Raw genomic sequence first — 22,424 nt, forward strand, 5'->3', positions numbered from 1 at the left:
GTTCAACATTTATAATTGATCAATCCTTTTAGACTTTTAGATTTTTAAGTTTTAAATCGATCTTTTAACTTTCTAATAGATTATACTGTTATCATTTTAATGATTATTCATTACAAAAATGTTCATGTGACCGTTTACCTAACATGTCATTTTAGTGAAAAACAAAAGTAACATGTCATTATATGTTTAGGTGATCGTTACCGAAGTTGCTTATATGGCCGTTAACTAGAAGAATTTATATGTGCCTTGAAAACTGCGAGTTAAGTTTCTTTTTATTTTTTTTTACGGTAACGAGTTAAGTTTCTTAGAATACATAACATTCATTGAATAAGTCTGCATTGACTTTGTCCAACAAAAAAAATTCTTTAATAATTCTAAAAATATAATTTACAATGTGACACAACTTTTTTTACAAGATATCAATTATTTATATGCCTTTTGTTTTTTCATCTATCTTGTGTATGATAAAAAATCGAGCTAAAAAGATTTAATTCAAAGGAATGGATGTATGGCATGCATTTCTCTAAATAAATAAGATAAACAAGATAATACCATTTGTACGAAAAAAAAACAAGATAATACCATTAATCAAGTTCACAACTTAAACTTTTCTTATCCCTTACGATGTTTTCTCTCCCCACCCTCCATGAATCTTTTATCCCCTTGAATTTCCAATTTTGTCCTTGAAAAACTTCGGTTCGTAGAAACCAAAGTTTTTTTTTGCCTTGAAAACAAATTTCGGTTTCTAAAAACCGAAATTTACTCTGAATTTGCACTAGAAAAATTTCGGTTTCTGCGAACCGAATGTTTCTGCAAGGGCAAAATTGGAATATTGGGGGTATAAAAGATTCATGGGAGGGGGAAGAGAAAATATCATCCCTTACCCTTAAAATCCAAATCATATAATAGAATGAAATTTCACTGTTAAATATTAGAACACTACATTACTATAATAATAAGCTAAAATTAATAATGACCACACCCTTATTACATCCTTGACCCCTACCACATTAATCATAGAATCTGTATATCATGATTTTACATCTTCAACCAACACATGCATGAAATAGAATATTGTGCATGTCCCCATGCAGGGTTGAGGTTCGAACACAAGATCTCTCACTTATTCAACTAAAGAGGAGTATTTAGCTATTAAGCTACTTAATAAAAAAAAATTGTGCATCACAAATAAATAATTAAAGTATATATATCTTGAACACACTATAATGAAAAATAAGAAACTTCAGCAGCATAAGCATTTCTAGAAGCTAGCTGTCCCATTTAAATCTGAGTACTGATTAACAAAACCACCACCATGAACATACCCTGAAGAATGCACTACATCATGTTCCTGATTCACCATGGACTCATTTTGTTGATTTTGATTAAGCTTCTTCCTTTTCTTCTTCTCATAAGCAATTCCTCTAGCTTTAGCTTGAACATCTCTAACTTCCCTAAGATATAACCTAACAGCACGTGCTCCAAAAGGATTCATCTCTGATGAACCACCATTCTCTTCGAAAGCGGCACGTAATCTACCAATAAGAGCATCAAGACTACCCCAAGCTTGTTTCAAAGGACAAGGACATGGACCTGGTGGATGTGAGTTTCCATAATAAGCACAGTTTTCAGTATGAACTTTGGTTTTTCCAAACTGATCTAAGTAACGAAGAAACTCAAGAACATTTGCACCACTACAACGTGAAAGTGTTAATGGTGGACGATGATTCTTTAAGTATTGACCAAAAGTGTTCCAATCACGTCTCTTTTGTGACTCATACCTGCTTAGTGGTGGAGTAACAGAAACTTGCATTCTTTGTGAAGTTAACAACTCATCACTATGGTTGCTAGTACTGCTTGAGGAGGAGTTGTTGTAGCCGGAGATTGCGGCAGAGGCCGCGGCAGCTACGGCAGCTGACATGTCAAAAAGTTCTCAAAGTTCTGATGAATGATGGCTGTGGATTGTGATGCAACTTATCTTTTACCCTTACTTATTTTTTTTGGTAGTAAATCAGATATCCTCTGCACGCAACTGTCGAATCTTGTGAGACACAATTTTGAGCTAGGATATGTGTGTGTGTGTGTGTGTGTGTGTTATAATGAGATTGAGCACAAGATGTTTTTGTATTTGGTGGGATACATATATGAGTGTGTGTGTGTATATATATAGGTTGAATTGTGGTTTGTTATTCTTTAAAAAGGTGCTATTTTTCAGGTGGGTTTGGTTAGGATTTGTCTAAAGCAAATTCCTAGCTGGCTTTAATAAAGGAAATTTGGGTGAATTTGAAAAAGGTTTTTGAGTTTGGAATTCATGACATGTGATTATGGTCAAATGGAAAGAGATAGGAGTTTGGTATGATTTTGGTAAGATGGATTATGGATGGATTCATTGATCTTGTAATGAAGATGACAATTGGTTGAAATTCTTGGCCTTGTTAACAAGTATTATACTCAATCTTGTGGAGTGAATCTAATTTAGGACTGGTGTTGAGGAGTTTATAAAACTTAAGCAATAAGAAGAGTAAGCAATGAGAATATAAGGAAGATTTGAGGGTAAGGATGAGGTTATAGGGTATAGGGGGTAGCAAATTTCCTAGCTATAGGGAGACAAAAGAGGGGTCCATGCATTAGAGAGCAAGTGATGGCAGTTTGAATATCACTTCAATAAGTCTATCACAATCATTGATTGTTAATTTTCTTTATATCTTTCTCAATGCTTTTGAAGTGGAGAAAAAAACAAAGTTAGGGAAATTAACTTTGTTTTGGCCTACCTCTTTAAGTAAAGCAAGTACAAATACAATTTACACCACAAATTGGAGTGGACAGGAAATTGTCAATTTGCACTTGAGATTAAAGAGTTTGAATAAGAGTGTTTAGTTTATATCTAAACCGATTTAAATACAAATTTAAAATTGATTAGAAAAATTGAAAATCGCACAAAATTATATTTAATTTAATATATTTTGGATTTTTTTTTTTGTAAAAACCATTTAGATCTAATAAAATTTTCAACTTTTTTATTGGTAGCTAAAAGAAAAGACAATAGTCATTAGAAATTCACACACAAAAATGAAGGAGTCGGCTATAATTTCTGCTCATGGAGTTCAACCTAACAGTTTCAGCAATTTTAAATTTAATATCAAAGTATATTTTGTACAATATTGTGATTTCGTACAATATCAAGGTTTTACACTTAGAGCAAATTATTTTATTTTATTTTTACAAAAATTATATATCACTATAAGAAAACCTTGTTTTATAAACAAAATTTAAAATCAGTTAGTGGCGGATTTCAAATGACTGATTTCAAAACCTTGTTTTATAAACAAAATTTAAAATCAGTCATTGTTTTGAAATCCGCCACTAAATTTGAATTTCCGCCAGTAACTTAAGAGCATGCAACAGATAGTTTTTCCTCCCCTCTATAAATTCAATACTCATTCTTCTTTACTGTCAAAAAAATAATACTCATTCTCTTTTCTTCATTACATATATACATCTCCATTTCTCTTTAATTTGTCTCTAAATTCACTCCAACATCTTTGAACCTCTTAATTTTTTTCTCATTTTGATATCATATTTTTTCACCTCAAATTTCGTTTTCTCATTTCTCTATTATTATCATTTGAGTTCAACAACTCAATTCATATATTCTCGGTAAGTGTTTAGTGTATTATTTTTAGAAAGTTTAGTCTATTAATTTTCATAATTATATTTTATCTATTATTGTAATTTTAATTTAATAATCAATTTTCTTAATATTTTTTTATGATTTTAATTTAGGAGTGTTCGTTGGCATATGAGTCAATTCGGATGGTAGAGGTTTCGTTGCGTGGTTCGGAGTTATTTGGTAAAGCGTGAAGTCGGACTCTACTCGGCATACCAAGTAAGTAAAATAAAGTAAATTCTATATTATTTTTTATTTTAATTAATCTTTAAAATAAATTATGTAAGTGTAATAATTATTGATATTGGTTTTAAAAAGTAATATAGAATTTACTTTATTGACTAATTTTAAGTTGAAAAGTTTTTGAATAATTTTGGTTGTGTGTTATTTGTTCGTTATTGACTAATTTTAAGTTGAAAATTTTTTCATTATTGATATTGGTTTTAAAACAAAAAAAAAAACTTAATTATAATAGTATTTTTCTAATATAAAAATACGTAGGTGATAAAAAAAAAAAACTCATTTTTTTTTGTTTTAATATAATAGTTTTTTGTTGTTCTAAAACCAACAAATATAAACCTGCACACCAGCAAGTCTACAAAGAATTGCAAATATAATTAAATACTATTAGGTGGGTCTTGCTTCAAAAAATTTGCTAATGTTTTTGGATTAATGTTGGTATAGAAGCTGCAATAATTTGTTGTTTCTGCTACTGCTGTGGTGCATTTTTTTTTTTGCTGTTGTTTTTTCTTTGTGTGTTCCTTGCTACCAGCTTGTGTTTATGTTGTAATCTAGGTGTGGCTCTTTTGTTTTGCTGCTTCTGATTCGGCTTGCTGCTATCAGTGGCGGATCCAGAAAAAATATCGTGGGTGGGCCGAAAAATAGTCAATCTATTTTCAATTTGAATTTTTTGCTCCTCTATTTTCACATGTTATAATTTTGGTACCAACAAACTATATTTTTACTCTAAAAATTGTGATTTTTGGCTATAAATGTGATTTACTGTCTCCAACATTGAATCTAAAGATGAAATATCAAATTTGAGACCAAAATTCACAATTTTTTCCCATTAAAATTCGCTAATTTTACAGCAAAAAGTAATAAAAAAATATTGAGTTAGGATTAAAATTGCAACAAATGTGAAAATATGGGACTTGAAAAATTTAATATTAATTAAACATATTTTTTTATGTCATTTCATATTTATATATGCTAGTTTAACTGTTAATTTTATCTATTATTATAAATTCAATTAATTATGAACTAACATTTACACTAATACTTGAACTAATATGTGTACCGAATTACTTATAATCATCAATAATATACTCTAAATTAATATTTACATTAATATATATATATATATATATATATATATATATATATATATACCGGGTGACTTAAAATAATTAATAATACATTTAAATTAATATCCTACATATAAAAAAAATTATTTTTTGGGGGTGGGGGTGGGCCGTGGCCCACCTCAGCCCACCCCTAGGTCCGCTGCTGGCTGCTATAATTGCAGACTTGTATATCTTTTTGAATCGGCAAATAATATTAGCAAATTCTTTGTGGACTTACTGGTGTGCAGGTTTTGAATCAGCAAGTATTTTCTTTCTTATTGTTTGGCTTTTCTTTGTGGACTTGCCGGTGTATTTTTGTCTTGCTGTATTTTTTTTAGCAGCTTTTATGTTTCCCAACCTTTTCATTTTGTAGAGGGAGATGTATGAATTCGAGGAAGCTTTTAATGCTCAACAAAATGCTCTTCCACCTAGTGAGCGGGCTACTGAGGAGGTTAGAGACACAATAGTGCTGGATCAATTTATCGAAGTTGCTGGCAGGATGCAAAGAAATCATCTTAGGGGGCAAGACAATGCATCTTCATTGGTCATAAGGACCCCGATAGGATATAGACTTGATCCTAGCTCCACTTTTAGTAATGTATGCTCGAGCAGTTCTATCGCTCGATCTCATGCAGCTGTCGATTTTGAAGAGATGGAATGCCGACTCAAAGCTGACAATGATGCTCGGGCTCAAGCCGAGGTTGCATCTCAGCTCCAATCTCATCTCGACACAATGAGGTCGCAGCTCTGAGCTGAAGCAAGGGATGACATTGAGTTAATTGTCCAAAGGACATTTTCACAACCCCAACCACAACAGCAAAACTCCCAAAATATGTCAGCTCGCCACTCAGCATAAGCCAGCTCGAATCCTCATCAGCAACACGCACGATACGTGCCGCAGATGCCAACTCGCCACTCATCAGTTCAGGAGAACTCGCGATTTCAGCCTATGCCATTTCAAAGCAATTCATCATCATTTCAAGAGTCTGGCGGCAGTTCTCGATTTGTAGGGCAAACGTTTGATCATAGCTTGACATATCAGGAATTTGGCTATCAACCTATTGTTGATTTCAATCAACCGACGAGTCAAGTCCCACCATTTAATGCTGCCAATCTCACAAATAATGGTAATAATCTGATCAATGAAGACTTTATTTCAAACTTTCTTCCTCCTTTTGACAATCAAGGCGGCATCTATGTGATCTATGTGATCTATGTGATCTTGTAGATTTTTATCCCTCAAAAGGGCCATCTATGTGATCTAACTTCATTCCAATTAGGCATGACTCATGGTGCCAAGATCTCATCTCATATAAAACATAAATAAAATATTTATTCAAAAGTATAACCTTTAGAGTCATCAATATGTTGAATCTTATGCTCTTTCATAAATATTTTTCATTTGTTATTTCTTTGATTTGTTTTCTTTATGGTTCTTGTTTATTTGACATTTTAAACAATAATACATTGAAAAATTGTATATTCAGAAATTAAAAAGTAGTTTCTTTGCCAATTTAAAACACAATACTATCCTGCTTTATTATATGTAAATAACATAGTTGTTGAATTTTTGTCCTCGTATGAAGAACTCAATTGATAAGAACATTGCACGTAATATGGTAATATGCAAAAACCAGAATTCAAACCATGATATATCTACTTTTTATTTTTTTTACGCATGATACATCTACTTATTCACCTTAAAAAATGGAATTTTTAACAAAAATAAACATAGTTGTTGAATCAAACGTCATGGGAATCTATATGGGTAGATCACAATACGTATATAAACTGATGAACTATTTTAAAAAATTCGTATTATAATTTAATTTAAAAATATTGTATTATTCTATATATTAAAAAATAAGCAAAATAAAAAATAATGTAAAGAAATTTTTTTATGAATTGTTATTGAGGTAATGTTTTATTTTTATAGGAGGTAATATAATAAGCACTTATAATAGTTTTATGGGAGGTAATGTTTTATTTTTGAATATATAATTAATATATAATCAAGTATAACATTTATATTTTCAAAAAAATTAGTAAAAAAAAATTATTTTTTAAATCTTTCACATTTCAAAAATATTAATAAAAAAGTCTAATTTGAATGATTTATAAAAATCTAATTAAAGAATTATAAGAAATAAGAAATAGAAGTCATGAAAAGGGTCATGACCAAAAACAAAAAATCATGAAAAAGGGATTCTCTCTTTGACTGAATGCAATGCAAAGGGGATTCTTAAAAAAGGAAAATCATGCAAATGATTATAAATAAATAAAAAATAGACTTTATTACATCTCCATATATAGACATATTTAAAAATATTGGTCAACAAACTATTAAAATTCTTCATAAATGTATTATAAAAGCATCATTATCATAATAAGAAATAAAATATATTGGAATAAAAAAAAATCACGTCAAACAAAAAAAGTTACATTATCAAGTCCAAAAGAATTGTAATTAATTCTCATTAGTTAATTTTAGAAATATTTGATAAGATTGATGGTATTTTTTGCTATAAATATTACAACTCACAACATTCCTCACATCATTCTGATATTCCTTCTAAGTTTTTTTCTTTTTGCATGTTTTCTCACTTAATTTGTAATTTCATCCTAAAGCATAATTGACTAATGTTTTGTTTGTTTTTTTGCAGGAATATATACAACTTCGGGACGGTGCACTTCCATAATAGTGTTATTCCAAAAAAAAGAGAAATCATTTTTTTCTCTAAAGTCAAACATTATTCATCTTTCTTTTTAAACTATTTTTTTAAAGAAGCCAAAATATCATTCATCTATCTTTGTAACATGTATTTACGATTTGATCCTGTATACTCTATTTGTTATGAGGAAATATGTGTTGATCGTATAATTAGTTTGTTTTAATTTTTGTAATATAAATAATCAAGTGTTATTCTTTTTTTTTTTTTGCTGGTGTTTATCAATTATAAAGTTTACTTATTAAAAAAAAATTGTTATTCATATATGTATTTTTGGTTTAAATCATATTTATAAAAAAAAATTATACTATTATTGATAAATATTGTACTCTATTTTTTACTCATTATTTTTAATGTATATCAATTACTTTGTAACCGGCATATGTGTATGTAGCTTATTTTTAGAGAAATATTTTGCATGTTCAAACATTTCTTTCAGTAAGTAACGTCTTTACAATATATTGTAATATTGTTTTAATCAATATTATGAAAATTTATTATCCTTTTAATTGTAAAGAATGGCTCAATGTTAGAACGATCTGAAGAAATATAAACCATATTCAGTGCATATTATTATGAAATAAATCACACACAAGATCTAACTAAACAAAGAGATAATGTATGTGACTTTAAAAGCATTCTATATTTATTCAAAATGCATTAAATTTGTACTAAAATTAGACCCAATAATAATTTGTATGTATTGGGCGCTAGCCCCATTTGCAATCCAAAAAAAAAATATGTATGTAACTATTTAGTCCGTACTGTAAGAAAAATAATTAATTATTCGACATTTCAAAATTTCCTTTTTAGTCATGTTTTTTAAATTCATAAATTCTATTTTTGAGAGTTTCTCTCTCATAGTCCAACTCATAAGTGGCAACCTCTCAATGATCCAAGTCTTATATGGTATCATATTATTTTTTCAATTCCTATGTGGCTAAAATTTTATACTCATATATTAATACACATGCATAACCTTTTGGTAATTTACATGAGACATATATTTATATATTAATACATTACCATAATTTTTTCCGTAATTTATACGGGGATGAGAGAGAAAATACGGGAAGCGAGACTTCACTCTCCACCATGTTCAATTCCATAGTAATATAATTTTATACAATAAAATAATAATTTTCAAAATTTCTACGGGAATGAAAGAGAAAACACGGGAAGCGGGAGACACTTCTCCTCCCTGTTCAATTTCATGCTAATATAATTTTGCACACTAATAATAATTTATTTTTTTGGTACCAGAATAATAAATTTTTAATAATTTATATTTTTACTTGAATATTAACCCGTGCAATGCACGGGTAAGTTATACTAGTTATATGTAAATAACATAGTTGTTGAATTTTTGTCCTCGTATGAAGAACTCAATTGATAAGAACATTGCACGTAATATGGTAATATGCAAAAACCAGAATTCAAACCATGATATATCTACTTTTTATTTTTTTTACGCATGATACATCTACTTATTCACCTTAAAAAATGGAATTTTTAACAAAAATAAACATAGTTGTTGAATCAAACGTCATGGGAATCTATATGGGTAGATCACAATACGTATATAAACTGCTCTAAAGAAACATGGCCAGGTACAGCCGTACCAATATCACAAATGCACATTATGAATTTTATGATTATGCCAAAAACAAAAGACAAAGCATAGGTAGTTTTCAAGATTCTAGAATAACAACATATAATATCATATCTTTGCAAATGGATAATGATTGATAGTTAACAGATAAAGATCTATTTATTGGTAAACAGATAATTAGAATGTAATAAAAGAAAAAGTTGGTATTGCAATGGCAGTGTCAGTGAAAAGAGGTTGAACTTGAACCATTGTGCTTTTTATCATAGGTAAAACATTGGAAAATGTTAACAAGCTCCCTTAACACAATTTATTGGTAAAACATTTGATTTTGAAAAAGCCAGCAGTAGTGTAAGTGCTGTAACAACATGTGCGGTATGGCACTGATTATGACACAGTTTACCACTCAGAATTTCTGGGTTATATTAGCTGAAACAGCCAATTTACAACTGTTCAATCCTGAGACCCTTTCATGGCAATCAAATTCATGCCTAATATTTTAATACAATCAAATGTTTACATGAGTGAATTTCACATTATAATGTGCAAAAGCAATAGAAAGACTGTAGGAGGAAGGTAAGGAATGTACATGTACATGGAAGAGAAATTACAACAAGATAAATAAAAATGCCCATCTTTTGGTTTTTCTTGTTGGGAAAGAAAAACCCTTCAAATGTTATTAAAGCAAACCACTAAATGGTGCTAAATTTTCTGATCTAATATATACCTAAGAAACTTGTCCCTTTCCAACCTCCAGCAAGCATGACCACCATCAACTTCCTTCCATTGTCGCATGTGCTTCTCTGCGCCTACGCCTCCTGCCAGAACGACTCAGCAGAACTCTGCCACCACCTTGCCGGCGGAGCCGGCTAGCCAAAGATACACCTTCATCATGGCCTTCATTGTAGCTACCATCATCATCATCTTCATCATTATCGTCATCCGAGACATCCAATATGACATCCAACTCATTGTCCTCATTCCGATCTGCTAACCTATCAGGGCCCAGATCAGGCCTCAGCCGTCTACTTAAGCTGTTGATATCATTTCCCTGCCGAACTGCATGTAACAGGAGGAAGAAATTCATAGCCTCCATACCCATCTGAAATCTACCATTTCTATCTCCATTGCCTGCATCAAGAGCACCCTCCTCATCATCGGAATCAATGTCATTATTATGGCGACCTTCTACAACATAATCTCCAAACACCACTGCCCCAGGCATGGCTGATGTGACTGTGCTGATAACATCTTCACGTTCACGCTCCCACTCGAGCCATCTCCATTTCTGCTCATGATCAGGATCTACTGTCCTTGGGCGTGCAGAAGGATGCTCTGCTCGCACGTGCTTCTTTAACTCCTTATAGTTCCCGACAAACGAGCAGTCATCCTGCATGCAGCTTCTTTTTTTTTCATTGAGGTAGTCTCGCACAGGTTCCACAATGGTCCAACCTTTAACCTGACCCCTACATAGGGGGCAAGCAAGTTCAGTAACTTCATTCTTCTCATGAGGTGAGTTCAAATCATGGAGCACAAATGGATTATCAATTGAACCTGAACCTTGCACGGGCTGTCCATTACGTACTGAAATTACTTTGGTGTAAGCTTTCTTGTACTGATCAAGACAATTGGAATGACGAAGGCTAGTTCCACACATGTAGGGACGGCAACCCTTGTTATGAGAAGAACAAAGAAGAAGAACAGCATTGTGTGGATACTCCATGCACACAGAACATGTTACATCTTCGCACTCTTTCTTATCCAGGGCCTTAGAGCATTTCTTTTGACACATATCCTCACAAATGTCCCTTTTGCATCGAGCCAGTGGGTATGGAGTCAGTCGGTACTGACGAGAAGCAAACCTGGATCGTCCCCTACTTCCTTTTGCCATTTTCAAAATACCAACAGAACCTGGAATATAAACCACAACAATGTTAAAAGAATACTATGATTTCAGGGACCTAACTATCATGTTGTGGAACTACCATTGCATTTACATACTTGAATTGTGAAAACTGGAATAATTCAGACACCAGACTTACAAATCAAAACTAAAATTGCAAATGTTGCACAAATGTTTTTTTAAAATATCATGATAAGAAACTGGAGGTTTAATGTTGACCAATTAAAAATTCATCCTCCACAAAAAAAGAAAAGATGCAGACAAAACAGGAATTCAAGTTCCTACAAAAGAAAAACAAGAATGAACAGAAAAACACCATTTTTATATGTACTTCAAAAAGGAAACTTCTGCGGAAATAATCGGTTCCAAAACATGTACCTTGTTCCCTCACTCAAAAAAGTTAACTGACCCTCAATCACAATCTCAGATCAATTGTCCAAACTACTCAAACAATTTAACTTCAGAAGTTTATAACATCAAAGCACTCTTATATTTCTATGAATCTACCAACAGACCTATTTAATCAGTGACAATGAACTATTGAGGCTCGATGCAAACATTCAATCAAAATAATACTGTTATTACCAGTTGAGATAGAAATGTTATTGGTCAAATAGCAGCTATAGCATAGATGCAATGGCCAACAATGTCAATTTAAGGTCAATTTATTCACGCATCTAGATAATATTAAAAAGTGCTGATCATAAATACATAGATGTATTGTTCAAATAGCAGCTATAGCCAGAATATGAACAAAATGCTATTGTTGCACTTGGAGGATTCCTCACAGATGCAGGCATAGTAAACAACATTCATTTGTCTATTTTAGAAGTATTGTTACACTTGGAAAACAACTCAGAGGTTCATGAGTGCGTAATACGATAGGTTATAACAGCTAAGATAATAACCCATAGAAGAAGAGCATATACCAAATACTCTTGTACATTTTGAAAGTCTAAACTATGAATTTTGGTCGATTACATACCAAGAGAAGATTAACTTATAGCCAGATCTACTAAACAGGTGCATCATCACATTACAAAATTCATTTAAGCAAAACTACTCTAAACACAAAAATTAGTTCAGACTTCAGAACATCCAATCTATTATTAATATCATAAATGCGAATATACAAAAAGGCTGAAAAAAAACAAACTAGTTGAGTGTTGAGTATAGACCCAACACAATAATGAGAACATTTGTATAAGTAGAGGACATGTGTATTGCTTGTAATTGAAGTTAAAAAAAATATATCATTTTTTGTTTGTTTGTATAACTCATGCCAGTCGCGAAATGAAAACAGGTCAATCATAACTACGAACATACAGAAGACGAATATTACATACACAAGACAATGTACTAAGTATTGAATGCAATGTAAACACTAAATTAAGAGAAAAACAATTTCCTCGAAATAGCTTCATTCTACAAACAAAAGAACCTCAATTTCTTATATGCTGTAAACAAATCATGTTATATACCTAAGCATTACAAAGGATAAGAAAAAACTCACCAGCTAGCAAATAGAGCTATGAATCCAACAATTTAGTTGGAGAGATTAGAGTGCATCTGTCAAATAAATAAACACACCAACAAAGCATAAGATTGATATAAGTCGGTCAAAAGGAAGCAGCGTGGTTAGATAGAAGAGCAAGCAAAGACAACTAACAAAGTAAGATTCACAGATAAATACAATATAATATTAACCATAACATGAAGCTAAGATAACAAACACATGTTACATCAAAAAACAAAGATAACAAGCACATGTCTCACTAAGCTTCATCCATCCATCCATCTTAGATCCAATCAACAACCTAATATTATATTATATATAAATAAATTATAAATTAAATAAATAAAATAAAAATAATTTCCAAATTAAAAAATAATAAAAATCATTAATCAACCAGAATCAAATGTGGATAAAAACAAAGATGCCATCTGCTTGGAAACCGATTAAACAGGTGAAAAAATAAAAAAGTTTGAAAATTGAAGTTTTGACGGGAAATTACCCTAAAAAATTGGGGGAAAATGGAAAATAAGGGTTAGTAAAATTGAAGAATGTAATAGTGCGTTACACATAGAAAAATGGGAAACTGAATTAGCAATAGCAATAGGAATAGAATGAAGTAGGAAAAGAGGATTGTACCAGAGGGAGGGATAGGAATTAGGAAGAAGAAGAAAAGAGAGGAAAATGAAGAGAATTTAAAAAGAGAGGAAGAGAGGAATAAGGTTCGATTGATCTCGAAAGTAAAAGCGATGGAATCCAGAGGGAGGGAAATTGGGAGGGAGAGAAAAAGGAAAAGGGTGGTTGGTAGAGAGAGAAACAGTTTCTTTTTCTTGATAAATTTGGAGAGAGAAAACGTTACGGTTTGTGAAGTTGGAGTTATTTCTACGCTACACCCTTCTTTTTTCGATTTGCTTTGTTACACTAACACTACACACACATTTTGGTGTTGGTGTTGGTGTTGTTGTTACTGGTCATTTTTCACGCGCGACTGTGGGGAGTTAGTAACACGCTCTTGTGTTTTTTTTGTAACTGATGCGGCGTGAGAAGATGAATAATGGATGATGACGTGGCATGGAGTGGGTGTTCACGTGCTTTCGTTTCCCGAAACCTACGTATCCATTAAAGCATATTCTATCGTGCAGTTTATAAATTCCTCTAACTTCTATATTTCAAATTATAAAATTGATTATTTATTATTATTATTCCATTTTTTATACTAGTACAAAAATAAATTAATAATAATGAAATAAAACTTTAAGAATTCAAAAAAAAAAAAAATTAGAATTTCTCGTAAGAAAACATCAATTACAGTATTATTCCATTTTTTAAGAAAGCCTTTTTTTTACTCTTTTTTATAAAAAAAAAAATTATGAATGAAAGACTTGATGATTAATAAATAAATACTGTGACAATTAATTTTAATAAAGGCATGACTTTTCTCATAAAAAAAATAATGGCATGACTTTGCGCATGTTAGATTTTGATAAATAATTTTAGAAAACAAAATTTATTTATTTGTGTTTGTATTTACATAAAATTTCGGTACTGTTTGGAAAGACATGTAAGTTACTTATAGCTTATAATTTATAAGTTAATTTGGTTACAAAAGACATGTTTAGTAACAATTTTTTAAAAGAGTTTATGGCTTATTTTTCGAACGATATTTCAAGTAGTTTATAAATTTATAGTTTATATTTATCCAACCGCTAATTATACTAAACACTACAAATCTAATCAATTAACTTATTCAAGCTAAAAACTACTCCCTCCGTCCCAAAATATAAGGAAAAATTGGTCAACCAAAATTGATGTATTTAGTCCAAATTCTTAACCAAATATATCAACTTTTTTTGACCAATTTTCCCTTATAATTTGGAACGGTGGGAGTACCTTATAAATTATTCACAATAAATTCATTTGCTTTTAAGTTATCTTATCAACTGTCACTATTTTTAATAGTCTATCAATTATTCAAAGATGATACATAAATGATAAATTTGTGGATAAACACTTGTGGCTGCATTATAATTAGTACCATTGTCTTGAACAAGATAGTTTTACCCATTATAGCATAGTTTTAAAAACCGGACCGGACCGGCCGGTCGGACCGGTCCGGCCGTGAACCGGAAGCCTGAGCGGTTCAATTTGTGTGCAGGACCGGTTCTGTTATAAACCCAGTGAAACCCGCTGCAACCCGGCCGGTTCGGTGGTTGAACCGTAAACCGGATGAACCCGCGCGCGAACCGGACCGGTTTTAAGGTAATGAATATTTCATAAAAATATCAAAACTGTGGTAGGAAGGAATTGAACACAGGTCAGCTGGATTGAGGAACAACTCCACTACCACTTGGCCAAAGTAATTAATGTGATATAATGTGAAACTTAAATATATTTAATTTTAGTTAAGAACACCATATCATTTTTTTTGACAAGAGAAACACCATATCATATAATTATAAATACATTAATAATTTATTTTTCTTGTAATTTAAATTTCATTCATATATATAATATATTGACTGTTTTTTAAAAGTGCTTCGATATTAATTATGTTGTTCTAAAGTAAATTCTAACAAAATATATATTAAAATGTATAAGATAATAATTTTTTTATTTTATTTTTACTAAAACTATAATATTATATGTTACATGATAGATATGTAAATCAAAATATAAACAATGATGAAATATTAACCTTTTGTGTTTTTCTTTTAAATATATGAAATTTTATTGAAAAAAGTTTGAAAGAAATTTTTTTATATTAAATTTTATTATAATGAAACCGGGTCAACAGTCATGCGGTCTGACCAGTGACCCACTGGTCTGACCAGTGAACCAGTAACCCAGTGCCTTGACCGGGTCGATCACCGGTCCGGGTTTTAAAACTTTGCATTATAGTAAGATATCTAAATAGTCAAGCAATAATAGATTGATTTAAGTGTAAATGACTTTTGTTTATATTTTAACTAATTGGTCAGAGCTCAATTTTTTAAAAATAAAAATGTATTTAGTTTTGTTTTTCTTTTGATCTTTTTATATTAAAAATTGAGTTTAATTGTTGTGCAACGTTAGTGTAAATTTTTTTTCACATATATAATAATGCGTTGCTATATAATTTAATGAATGTGATACATCATGTATTTTTAATTATCATACATGATGTGTTGGTATATTATTGGATGCATGTGCAAAATAACTTTATACCGATAGTTGACTTGATAAGAAATGTTATGTTTGAAAATTGAATAGCTACTAGTATTTTCTTAGGCGTATGATTTGAGAACTATAATGTGAAATTTTGGTATATTGCCATATTGTACTTAGAAAGTATAAAAAATAATATAAAGTCTATAAAAAAAAAAAAAGAATATAAAGAACACTTCACGGTCACGGAACTCCCGCAGTGTTGTCATAGTGGCGTTGGATGGACTCATGAAATGCATCAAATCACAACCTCTCTCTATTTTTTCCTTTCCTTCATTCAAAAAGTTTACTTTTTCTTTACCATGCCAAATTCGAGTAAAATAAAACATTGTAATATGTACTCTAAGTCCCTAAAGAAAAAAAAAAATTACATTTATTTATTATAAGAGCAGGGAATTAGGTACATGCGTTGGCTACATTAGCGATAAACAATCTTACTGTTCATTTGGTTTTATGAAAAGAAAGTAAGAAAACAAGAAAATTTCTTAAACCAATGCATGAATTTAGACTAATTTTAGTTCAAGTTCATGCATTAATTTGCGTAATTTTATTTTCTTCAACTTTTTTTTTTCATTGAACAAACAGACTCTTAATGAGAAACAGGTTCTAAAAAAATATCTTAATAAAAGATAGGAACTCCTCTCTCTCGACCCCCCTCATTTATTTTCTATCCCCTGAATTTTCGTTTTTGCCCTTGAGGGTACTTCGGTTTATACGAACCGAATTTTTTTGTCATGCTAAAAAAATTCGGTTTATATAAACCGAAATATTGTGTTCCAATTTTTTTTCCAGCTTTCCTTCATAAATTTTGCATGAGACCCACAACTTCCACAATTTATTTGAAATACTAAATGATGTCCGATTTGAGCAAATGACCACTCGTTGGAAAGCTTAGGGTGTCAAGAATACAAATATAATTTTTATTTTGAGGTTTAACTATTCAATTGGTTCAGTTTGACCAAATAATGGGTACTGGTACAGAAACAGAGCATAAACTTTTCTCAAACTTGCAGGTAGAGTTTCTCATACTATACTTAATGAAATTTAACAATTCCGGTGTCAATCCTGTAGTAAATTTTGTCTTCTTTACACTTGATTAAACATCATTAGCATACGACTTATAGTCAGAGAGATATGCTAAATTTATCACAGGTAGCTCTACACGAATTTTCACATAAATTTTCCTTCTTTTGGGGGGGGTATATGTTATTTCGGTTTATATAAACCGAATTTTTTTTCTATGTTTAAAAACTTCGGTTTATATAAACCGAAGTTTGTTGACAAAAATTTTTCATACTGCAAGGGGCAAAATGGGTTTTTTGGGGGGTAAAAAAGAAATGAGGGGGGTCAGGAGAGAAAAATTCGAAAGATAGTACTACTAGTATCTATTTTCACTCCCTATTTGTATTGAACCCGTGATCCAAAAAGATTTGGGCCTTTTTGCATCTTAATATTAAAAAAAAGAAAAAATTAAATAAAAATTGATCTAAAGTTGAGTTTATTGATTCCTCATTCCACGAATTTGTTGTTACTGATTCGTTCATGGATCGAAAGCTTTTTATGAAAAGGCATAGACTCCCCACTTCTTTGTCTTATTAGTGCAGGTCTTCGAGCAAGCCTCTTTTCATTATAGCGGTCAGTCTTTAAGTTAAAAGTTAAACAAAAGTCATTCCTCATCCGATCGGCCAGTTGCAAAATTGATCTGAAGTTGAGATGTCAACAGGACATAGAATGGTCAAAAGATGCTCCTCTAATTCTAGTCTCACTCTAAATATGTTCCCTGTTCTGCTCCCCACCACAATGGATTATTATTTTTTTCCATCCCCACAATATCTGCAAAGATCCACAAACATCGAAAATAACAAAAATTTTACTCCCCCGTTTCAAATTACTTGACTTTTTAGAAAATTTAATTTTTTTCAGATTACTTGTCTTTTTGATAATTTATGTTATATTTTGTCTATTATATCCTCCTTATTTTAAATCTTTTTATTGTATTTTTTTTTACTAAACTTCTTTGTATCTTTTTATTTTAAGCTTTAAAAAAAAGTTTGTTTTTAATTAAAAAAAAAATTGATACATAACATATTAAATTTATTGGAAAGAGAACGTATGTGCAAAAAAAAAAATATTGACGAATTAAAATAAGGGTATAATAGAAAAATAAGGTGCAAAAATACATTTTCTTAATTTCTTGTTGTTTTCTAAAAAGTCAAGTAATTTGAAACGGGGGAGTATATTTTTCAATAAAAAACATGACACTAATATTTTGATATTTATTCTTCTTTGGGAAAAAAATCTTGCTTCAATAACAATATAAATATGTAAAATCCCTATTGCAACAATATTAACACAGGAGACTGGTTGTTGTGACGATGAGAACAACAACGTTTAACCTTTTTTTTAAAAAAATAGTAATAAATCTTGAAAACTCAGATTTTAAGTTTTTAAATAATCCCAAATTTATGTCAAAAAATCTCAAATTTGTAGTTATCAACACAAGACTTTGAAAATTTAAAATTGAAAACTTTTGTAAAATGTGAGGTGGGAATTTGTGTAAGGGTGTATAAAAAAAAACTTTTCCAAGAGTAGAGATACAAATTAGCCCAATCTACTCAAATATTCTACATAAGAAATACAACATTCCTTAATTTCGAAAAACACAAATATTCCACATTGATCTAAAATTTGCAACAATATTGATGTAGTGGAAAACGGTAACACAAAAATTCTTTATATTATTTCAGGTCAATACAATAACAGAAATAGTTATATCAAGTTATCAACCATTTCACATCTCACAAACCTTTTCAAAGCCTTTTCTTAAGAAAAGAGAATGTAATTTAATATTGAAATAAAGTTTGCATGCATGTTCTTAAGAAGCAAAGCCTTTCTTCAAAGTTTGAATGGTGGAAACATTAGTCTTGAAAGCCAAAGCCAAGACATTATCATCAATGGTGGTGTTAAACAATGTATTAGGAATTGAAACAGTTCCAGCATTAGCACTACCAAAGGCAGAAAAAGCCAAAGCAGGTTTTTGTGTATCAGAATTGTGTTGAAAGTGCACAAGTCCCTTTGGAAACACAAATATGTCACCAGGTTGTAGTGTTTGAGTAAAAAGCTTATTGGTTGTGTCCACAAATCCAACTTGAAGGGAACCCTTAGCAAGGAAAAGTAGCTCGGAGGAACGAGGGTGTGTGTGTGGTGGATTTATACTCCCAGGTGGGAATTCAAGAGCAGCATATGACACACTTTGTCCATCCAGAGCTGGAAATTCTGTTCTGCTTGCTTTCAATGCCTTGAAAGTTGAGGGTTGTGTGTTTGGTGGAAGAAGGACACGGAAACCGGTGAAAGTGAAGAAGCTCCCGTCTACTTGGCTTCCATTTGGAGCTATGAAGTCAGTGAGGATGTCTGGATCACTAGCCAATGTTATCTGCACAATGGTAAATGCAGATATAATCAGTGTGAGGATTTTAGAAGTTGTGGAAGACATAGTTTATGATTGGATGGAATGTTTTCAAATGAGGTTACTAAGGAAAACTTAGAACAATGAATGAAAGATGTGTTGTTTGAACTTCCGGAATGGTGTATTTATAGTGGTTTCTGCATATATGCTGCCAATTTTTATTGTAACATGTATGGAGATTTCAAGGTAACTTTTTTTTTGCTATCTGCAGCCGTTTTCTTGTGCCATTTAGCCACTAAAAGACACCACAGAATTTTGGCCCCAGGTGGGAACGACATTCCCTACTAGGAAATACACAGACATCCAAAATCTTATATCTATAAAAGAAAAGAACTTCTCGGGAGGGCAATAATATAACTATTAGTAAATCATGGTTAAATTGCTGACCTGTTAAAGATATTCTCGGGACTTCTGTAAGTCATGGTTACTTAACAATTTTTTGTCATACTTTAGTTATCTCCTATCCGAACTCTGAATTACCCGAGTTTCCTTCCCCTGAGAATCGGAGAGTTAAGACAAAGATTCATAAATTTCTCAAATTCGATACACATATAACAGAGAAATCAGAAAGCAACTTATTTTACATTATGGCATGTCCTGCTCCGGGGAATTCTAATTGCATCCCTTCTACACAAGGCAATGTATTATGCTCTATTGTTATGTTATCAAAACGAGAAAGAGAAGGTATGCTTTGTTCATTTCTGAAGAAGTTTAGAGGATCTACACTGGTCTTAACCTTGACCAATTTCTTGAAGTTGTTCTTGAAATACTTAAGTCCCCAAATACTAGCTTGCTTGTAGCTTGTGTATCCATTGTTATTATTCACTCCAATGTCAAGGTCTCTATAATTCACATATGCAGCTCTTGGAGACTTTGAAACAAAAGGTTCCATATAACTGTAGAGCCTTCTAATCCAATTGATGTGCCTCTTTTCCACCTCATCACCTTCTTCATGCCAAAAAACCAAGTGCTGAATTTGGTAAATGTTTCCAGCTCTATGTGGGAATGGAATTTCCATCTCTAAAATCTCATCCATTCTGCCTCCATAAGGAGTGAGTATCAACACTGCCCTTTTCGCCTCGTCTTCGTAAAACATTGGCCATAATCCTTCGAATCCAATATTAGGAATTGAATCTCTAACATAATCAGATTTTGCCTTGAAAAACAACACACCACTATGAGTTCTACTCAACAAAACTTCAAGTGGTTGACCAGTTGTAAATCCAGCAAGGTAGAGAACTGATTCAATCCAACTCATCTCAGTACAATCTTCTCTAACCAAACCAAGTTCTGGAAACTCCTCTTGCATCAAGGGAATAAGTCTATCTACACCTCCAAGAAACAAGGATTCAAATGTGACTTTTACTGTTAGCTTCCTTGCTTGAGCACTTGAATTTACTCTCTCCAGAATGATCCTAATGTTTAGATCACCATCAAGCTTATTTGCCACCAACTGCCACTTGTGAATAAGATTGGTTGCATTTTGTTCTAGTGTCCTAAAAACATTGAACAATGTCACAGTTGATGGAACATGAACTAGTTTTATCTTCCATGCTATGATAACTCCAAAGCTTGCTCCTCCACCACCTCTAATAGCCCAAAACAAATCCTCGCCCATTGATTCTCTGTCAAGAACCCTACCATTCACATCAATTATGTGAGCGTCAAGTATATTATCGGCCGAAAGACCATATTTACGCATCAAGAATCCATAGCCGCCGCCACTGATGAGTCCGCTAATACCAACAGTAGGACAAACACCTGCAGGAAAGCTGAGAGTCCTGCTTTGTTGGCTAATTTTGTACAGAAGTTCGCCAACAGTTGCTCCTCCTTGAACCCATGCATTACTATTTTCTACGTCTACTTGGATTTCTCGAAAGTTTATGAGATCAATGACAACAAATGGAACTTCAGAAACATAGGACATACCTTCATAGTCATGTCCACCACTTCGAACTCGAATCTGCATGTCATGGCGTTGGGAACAGATTATGGTGGCTTAAATTTCTGGTACTTCAAGAGGTGTCACAATGACAAGAGGTTTTGCAGTTGTGTTAGATGTGAATCTAAGATTTTGAACGGAAAACCGAAGCATAGATGAGTATGAGTGTGTTTGGGTGTACACAAACTTAGAGATTGAGTGGAGTTATGACTAGAATAACCTTTAAGACATTGAATGAAGTTTTCATGATTATCAGCTGCAGTAAAAGAAAATAACAAAGCAATTGCAACAACAGTAAAATATGAGGTTAGAGGCATATTTGTTGATGATGGTGTTGTGTGTGTGTGTTTGTAAATTGAGAAATAACAAGTCTCTAAGTTGTAGTAGCCATGTCAGAGTTCAACTTCTTATTTTAAGATCCAAAAGTTGGTGTGTAAACATGCATGAGATTTATAATCTTTTTTTAAACTCTTGTACTTAAAAAAGTTTAAGCTACAGCAGATCCGTGATCTTTGAAACAAGACAAACCTTGAACAGTTGAACTCATTAAGCTGACTCTAAATATTTAATAACTGAACCTGATTAGAACATAAACAGCAATAATAATATATATCTGCTTAAAACTTATAAAGCACATATTATAGATCAGTGGACTTGGACCAACTATTATCAGGTCTTCAAGCCTAAAGCTGATAGTGGTTAGGGTGAAAGCATCATTATTTATTCAACCTGAATCTTCTAAGAAAATGAAAAGGAAAACTTCTGTGATAATCATTTTGTGTGGCACTATCTTCTTAAACTATAGATATGGTAATCCAAATTCAGTATTTCATGCAGAAAAGTGGCCATCTAAAAATTCATGTGGTTGGTGGTGAGATTCACCAGCTCACAATTAGAGTAATGTATCCAATAATTTAGTTCAAGAGACCAGAGGCACATGTGCTTCTAGCAATAAACAAATAAATAAAATAAAGTGGAAAAATTAGTATAATATTGAAAAGCTTCTAGCAATAAACAAATAAATAAAATAAAGTGCAAAAATTAG

General features: G+C 31.7%; 4 protein-coding genes across 5 annotated transcripts; all 4 read right to left on the reverse strand.

Annotated features, from left to right (window-relative positions):
* Positions 1-903: 903 nt before the first annotated feature.
* On the reverse strand, positions 904-2,696 carry LOC123914432 (protein LIGHT-DEPENDENT SHORT HYPOCOTYLS 4-like). The gene has a single exon (XM_045965581.1). The coding sequence runs from the start codon at positions 1,919-1,921 to the stop codon at positions 1,262-1,264; it is 660 nt and encodes a 219-aa protein (XP_045821537.1). The 5' UTR covers positions 1,922-2,696; the 3' UTR covers positions 904-1,261.
* A 7,053-nt stretch (positions 2,697-9,749) lies between these two features.
* Positions 9,750-13,685, reverse strand: LOC123915887. Of its 2 annotated transcripts, none has more exons than XM_045967162.1 (3): positions 13,407-13,685; positions 12,768-12,823; positions 9,750-11,262 (listed from the first exon to the last, which is right to left on the reverse strand). In XM_045967162.1, the coding sequence occupies exon 3, from the start codon at positions 11,240-11,242 to the stop codon at positions 10,124-10,126; it is 1,119 nt and encodes a 372-aa protein (XP_045823118.1). In that variant the 5' UTR covers positions 11,243-11,262; positions 12,768-12,823; positions 13,407-13,685; the 3' UTR covers positions 9,750-10,123. The 2 variants fall into 2 exon arrangements, with proteins under 2 accessions (XP_045823118.1, XP_045823119.1); XM_045967163.1 differs by having other exon boundaries at positions 13,270-13,680.
* A 5,161-nt stretch (positions 13,686-18,846) lies between these two features.
* On the reverse strand, positions 18,847-19,741 carry LOC123914067 (germin-like protein 9-3). Its single transcript, XM_045965043.1, has one exon. It carries the CDS (start codon positions 19,462-19,464, stop codon positions 18,847-18,849), a length of 618 nt encoding a protein of 205 aa, XP_045820999.1. The 5' UTR covers positions 19,465-19,741.
* LOC123914065 (berberine bridge enzyme-like 18) lies at positions 19,270-22,419 on the reverse strand. The gene is made up of 3 exons (XM_045965041.1): positions 20,022-22,419; positions 19,825-19,932; positions 19,270-19,404 (listed from the first exon to the last, which is right to left on the reverse strand). The coding sequence occupies exons 1-2, from the start codon at positions 21,404-21,406 to the stop codon at positions 19,914-19,916; spliced, it is 1,404 nt and encodes a 467-aa protein (XP_045820997.1). The 5' UTR covers positions 21,407-22,419; the 3' UTR covers positions 19,270-19,404; positions 19,825-19,913.
* Between the last annotated feature and the right edge of the window lie 5 nt (positions 22,420-22,424).

The sequence above is a fragment of the Trifolium pratense genome, linkage group LG3 (assembly GCF_020283565.1).
Source record: "Trifolium pratense cultivar HEN17-A07 linkage group LG3, ARS_RC_1.1, whole genome shotgun sequence".
Taxonomy (NCBI): domain Eukaryota; kingdom Viridiplantae; phylum Streptophyta; class Magnoliopsida; order Fabales; family Fabaceae; genus Trifolium; species Trifolium pratense.

Excerpts from the sequence above, each read along its gene's own strand:
- LOC123914432 (XM_045965581.1), bottom strand. The coding sequence starts at position 1,921 with ATGTCAGCTGCCGTAGCTGCCGCGGCCTCTGCCGCAATCTCCGGCTAC.
- LOC123915887 (XM_045967162.1), bottom strand. The coding sequence starts at position 11,242 with ATGGCAAAAGGAAGTAGGGGACGATCCAGGTTTGCTTCTCGTCAGTAC.
- LOC123914067 (XM_045965043.1), bottom strand. The coding sequence starts at position 19,464 with ATGTCTTCCACAACTTCTAAAATCCTCACACTGATTATATCTGCATTT.
- LOC123914065 (XM_045965041.1), bottom strand. The coding sequence starts at position 21,406 with ATGCAGATTCGAGTTCGAAGTGGTGGACATGACTATGAAGGTATGTCC.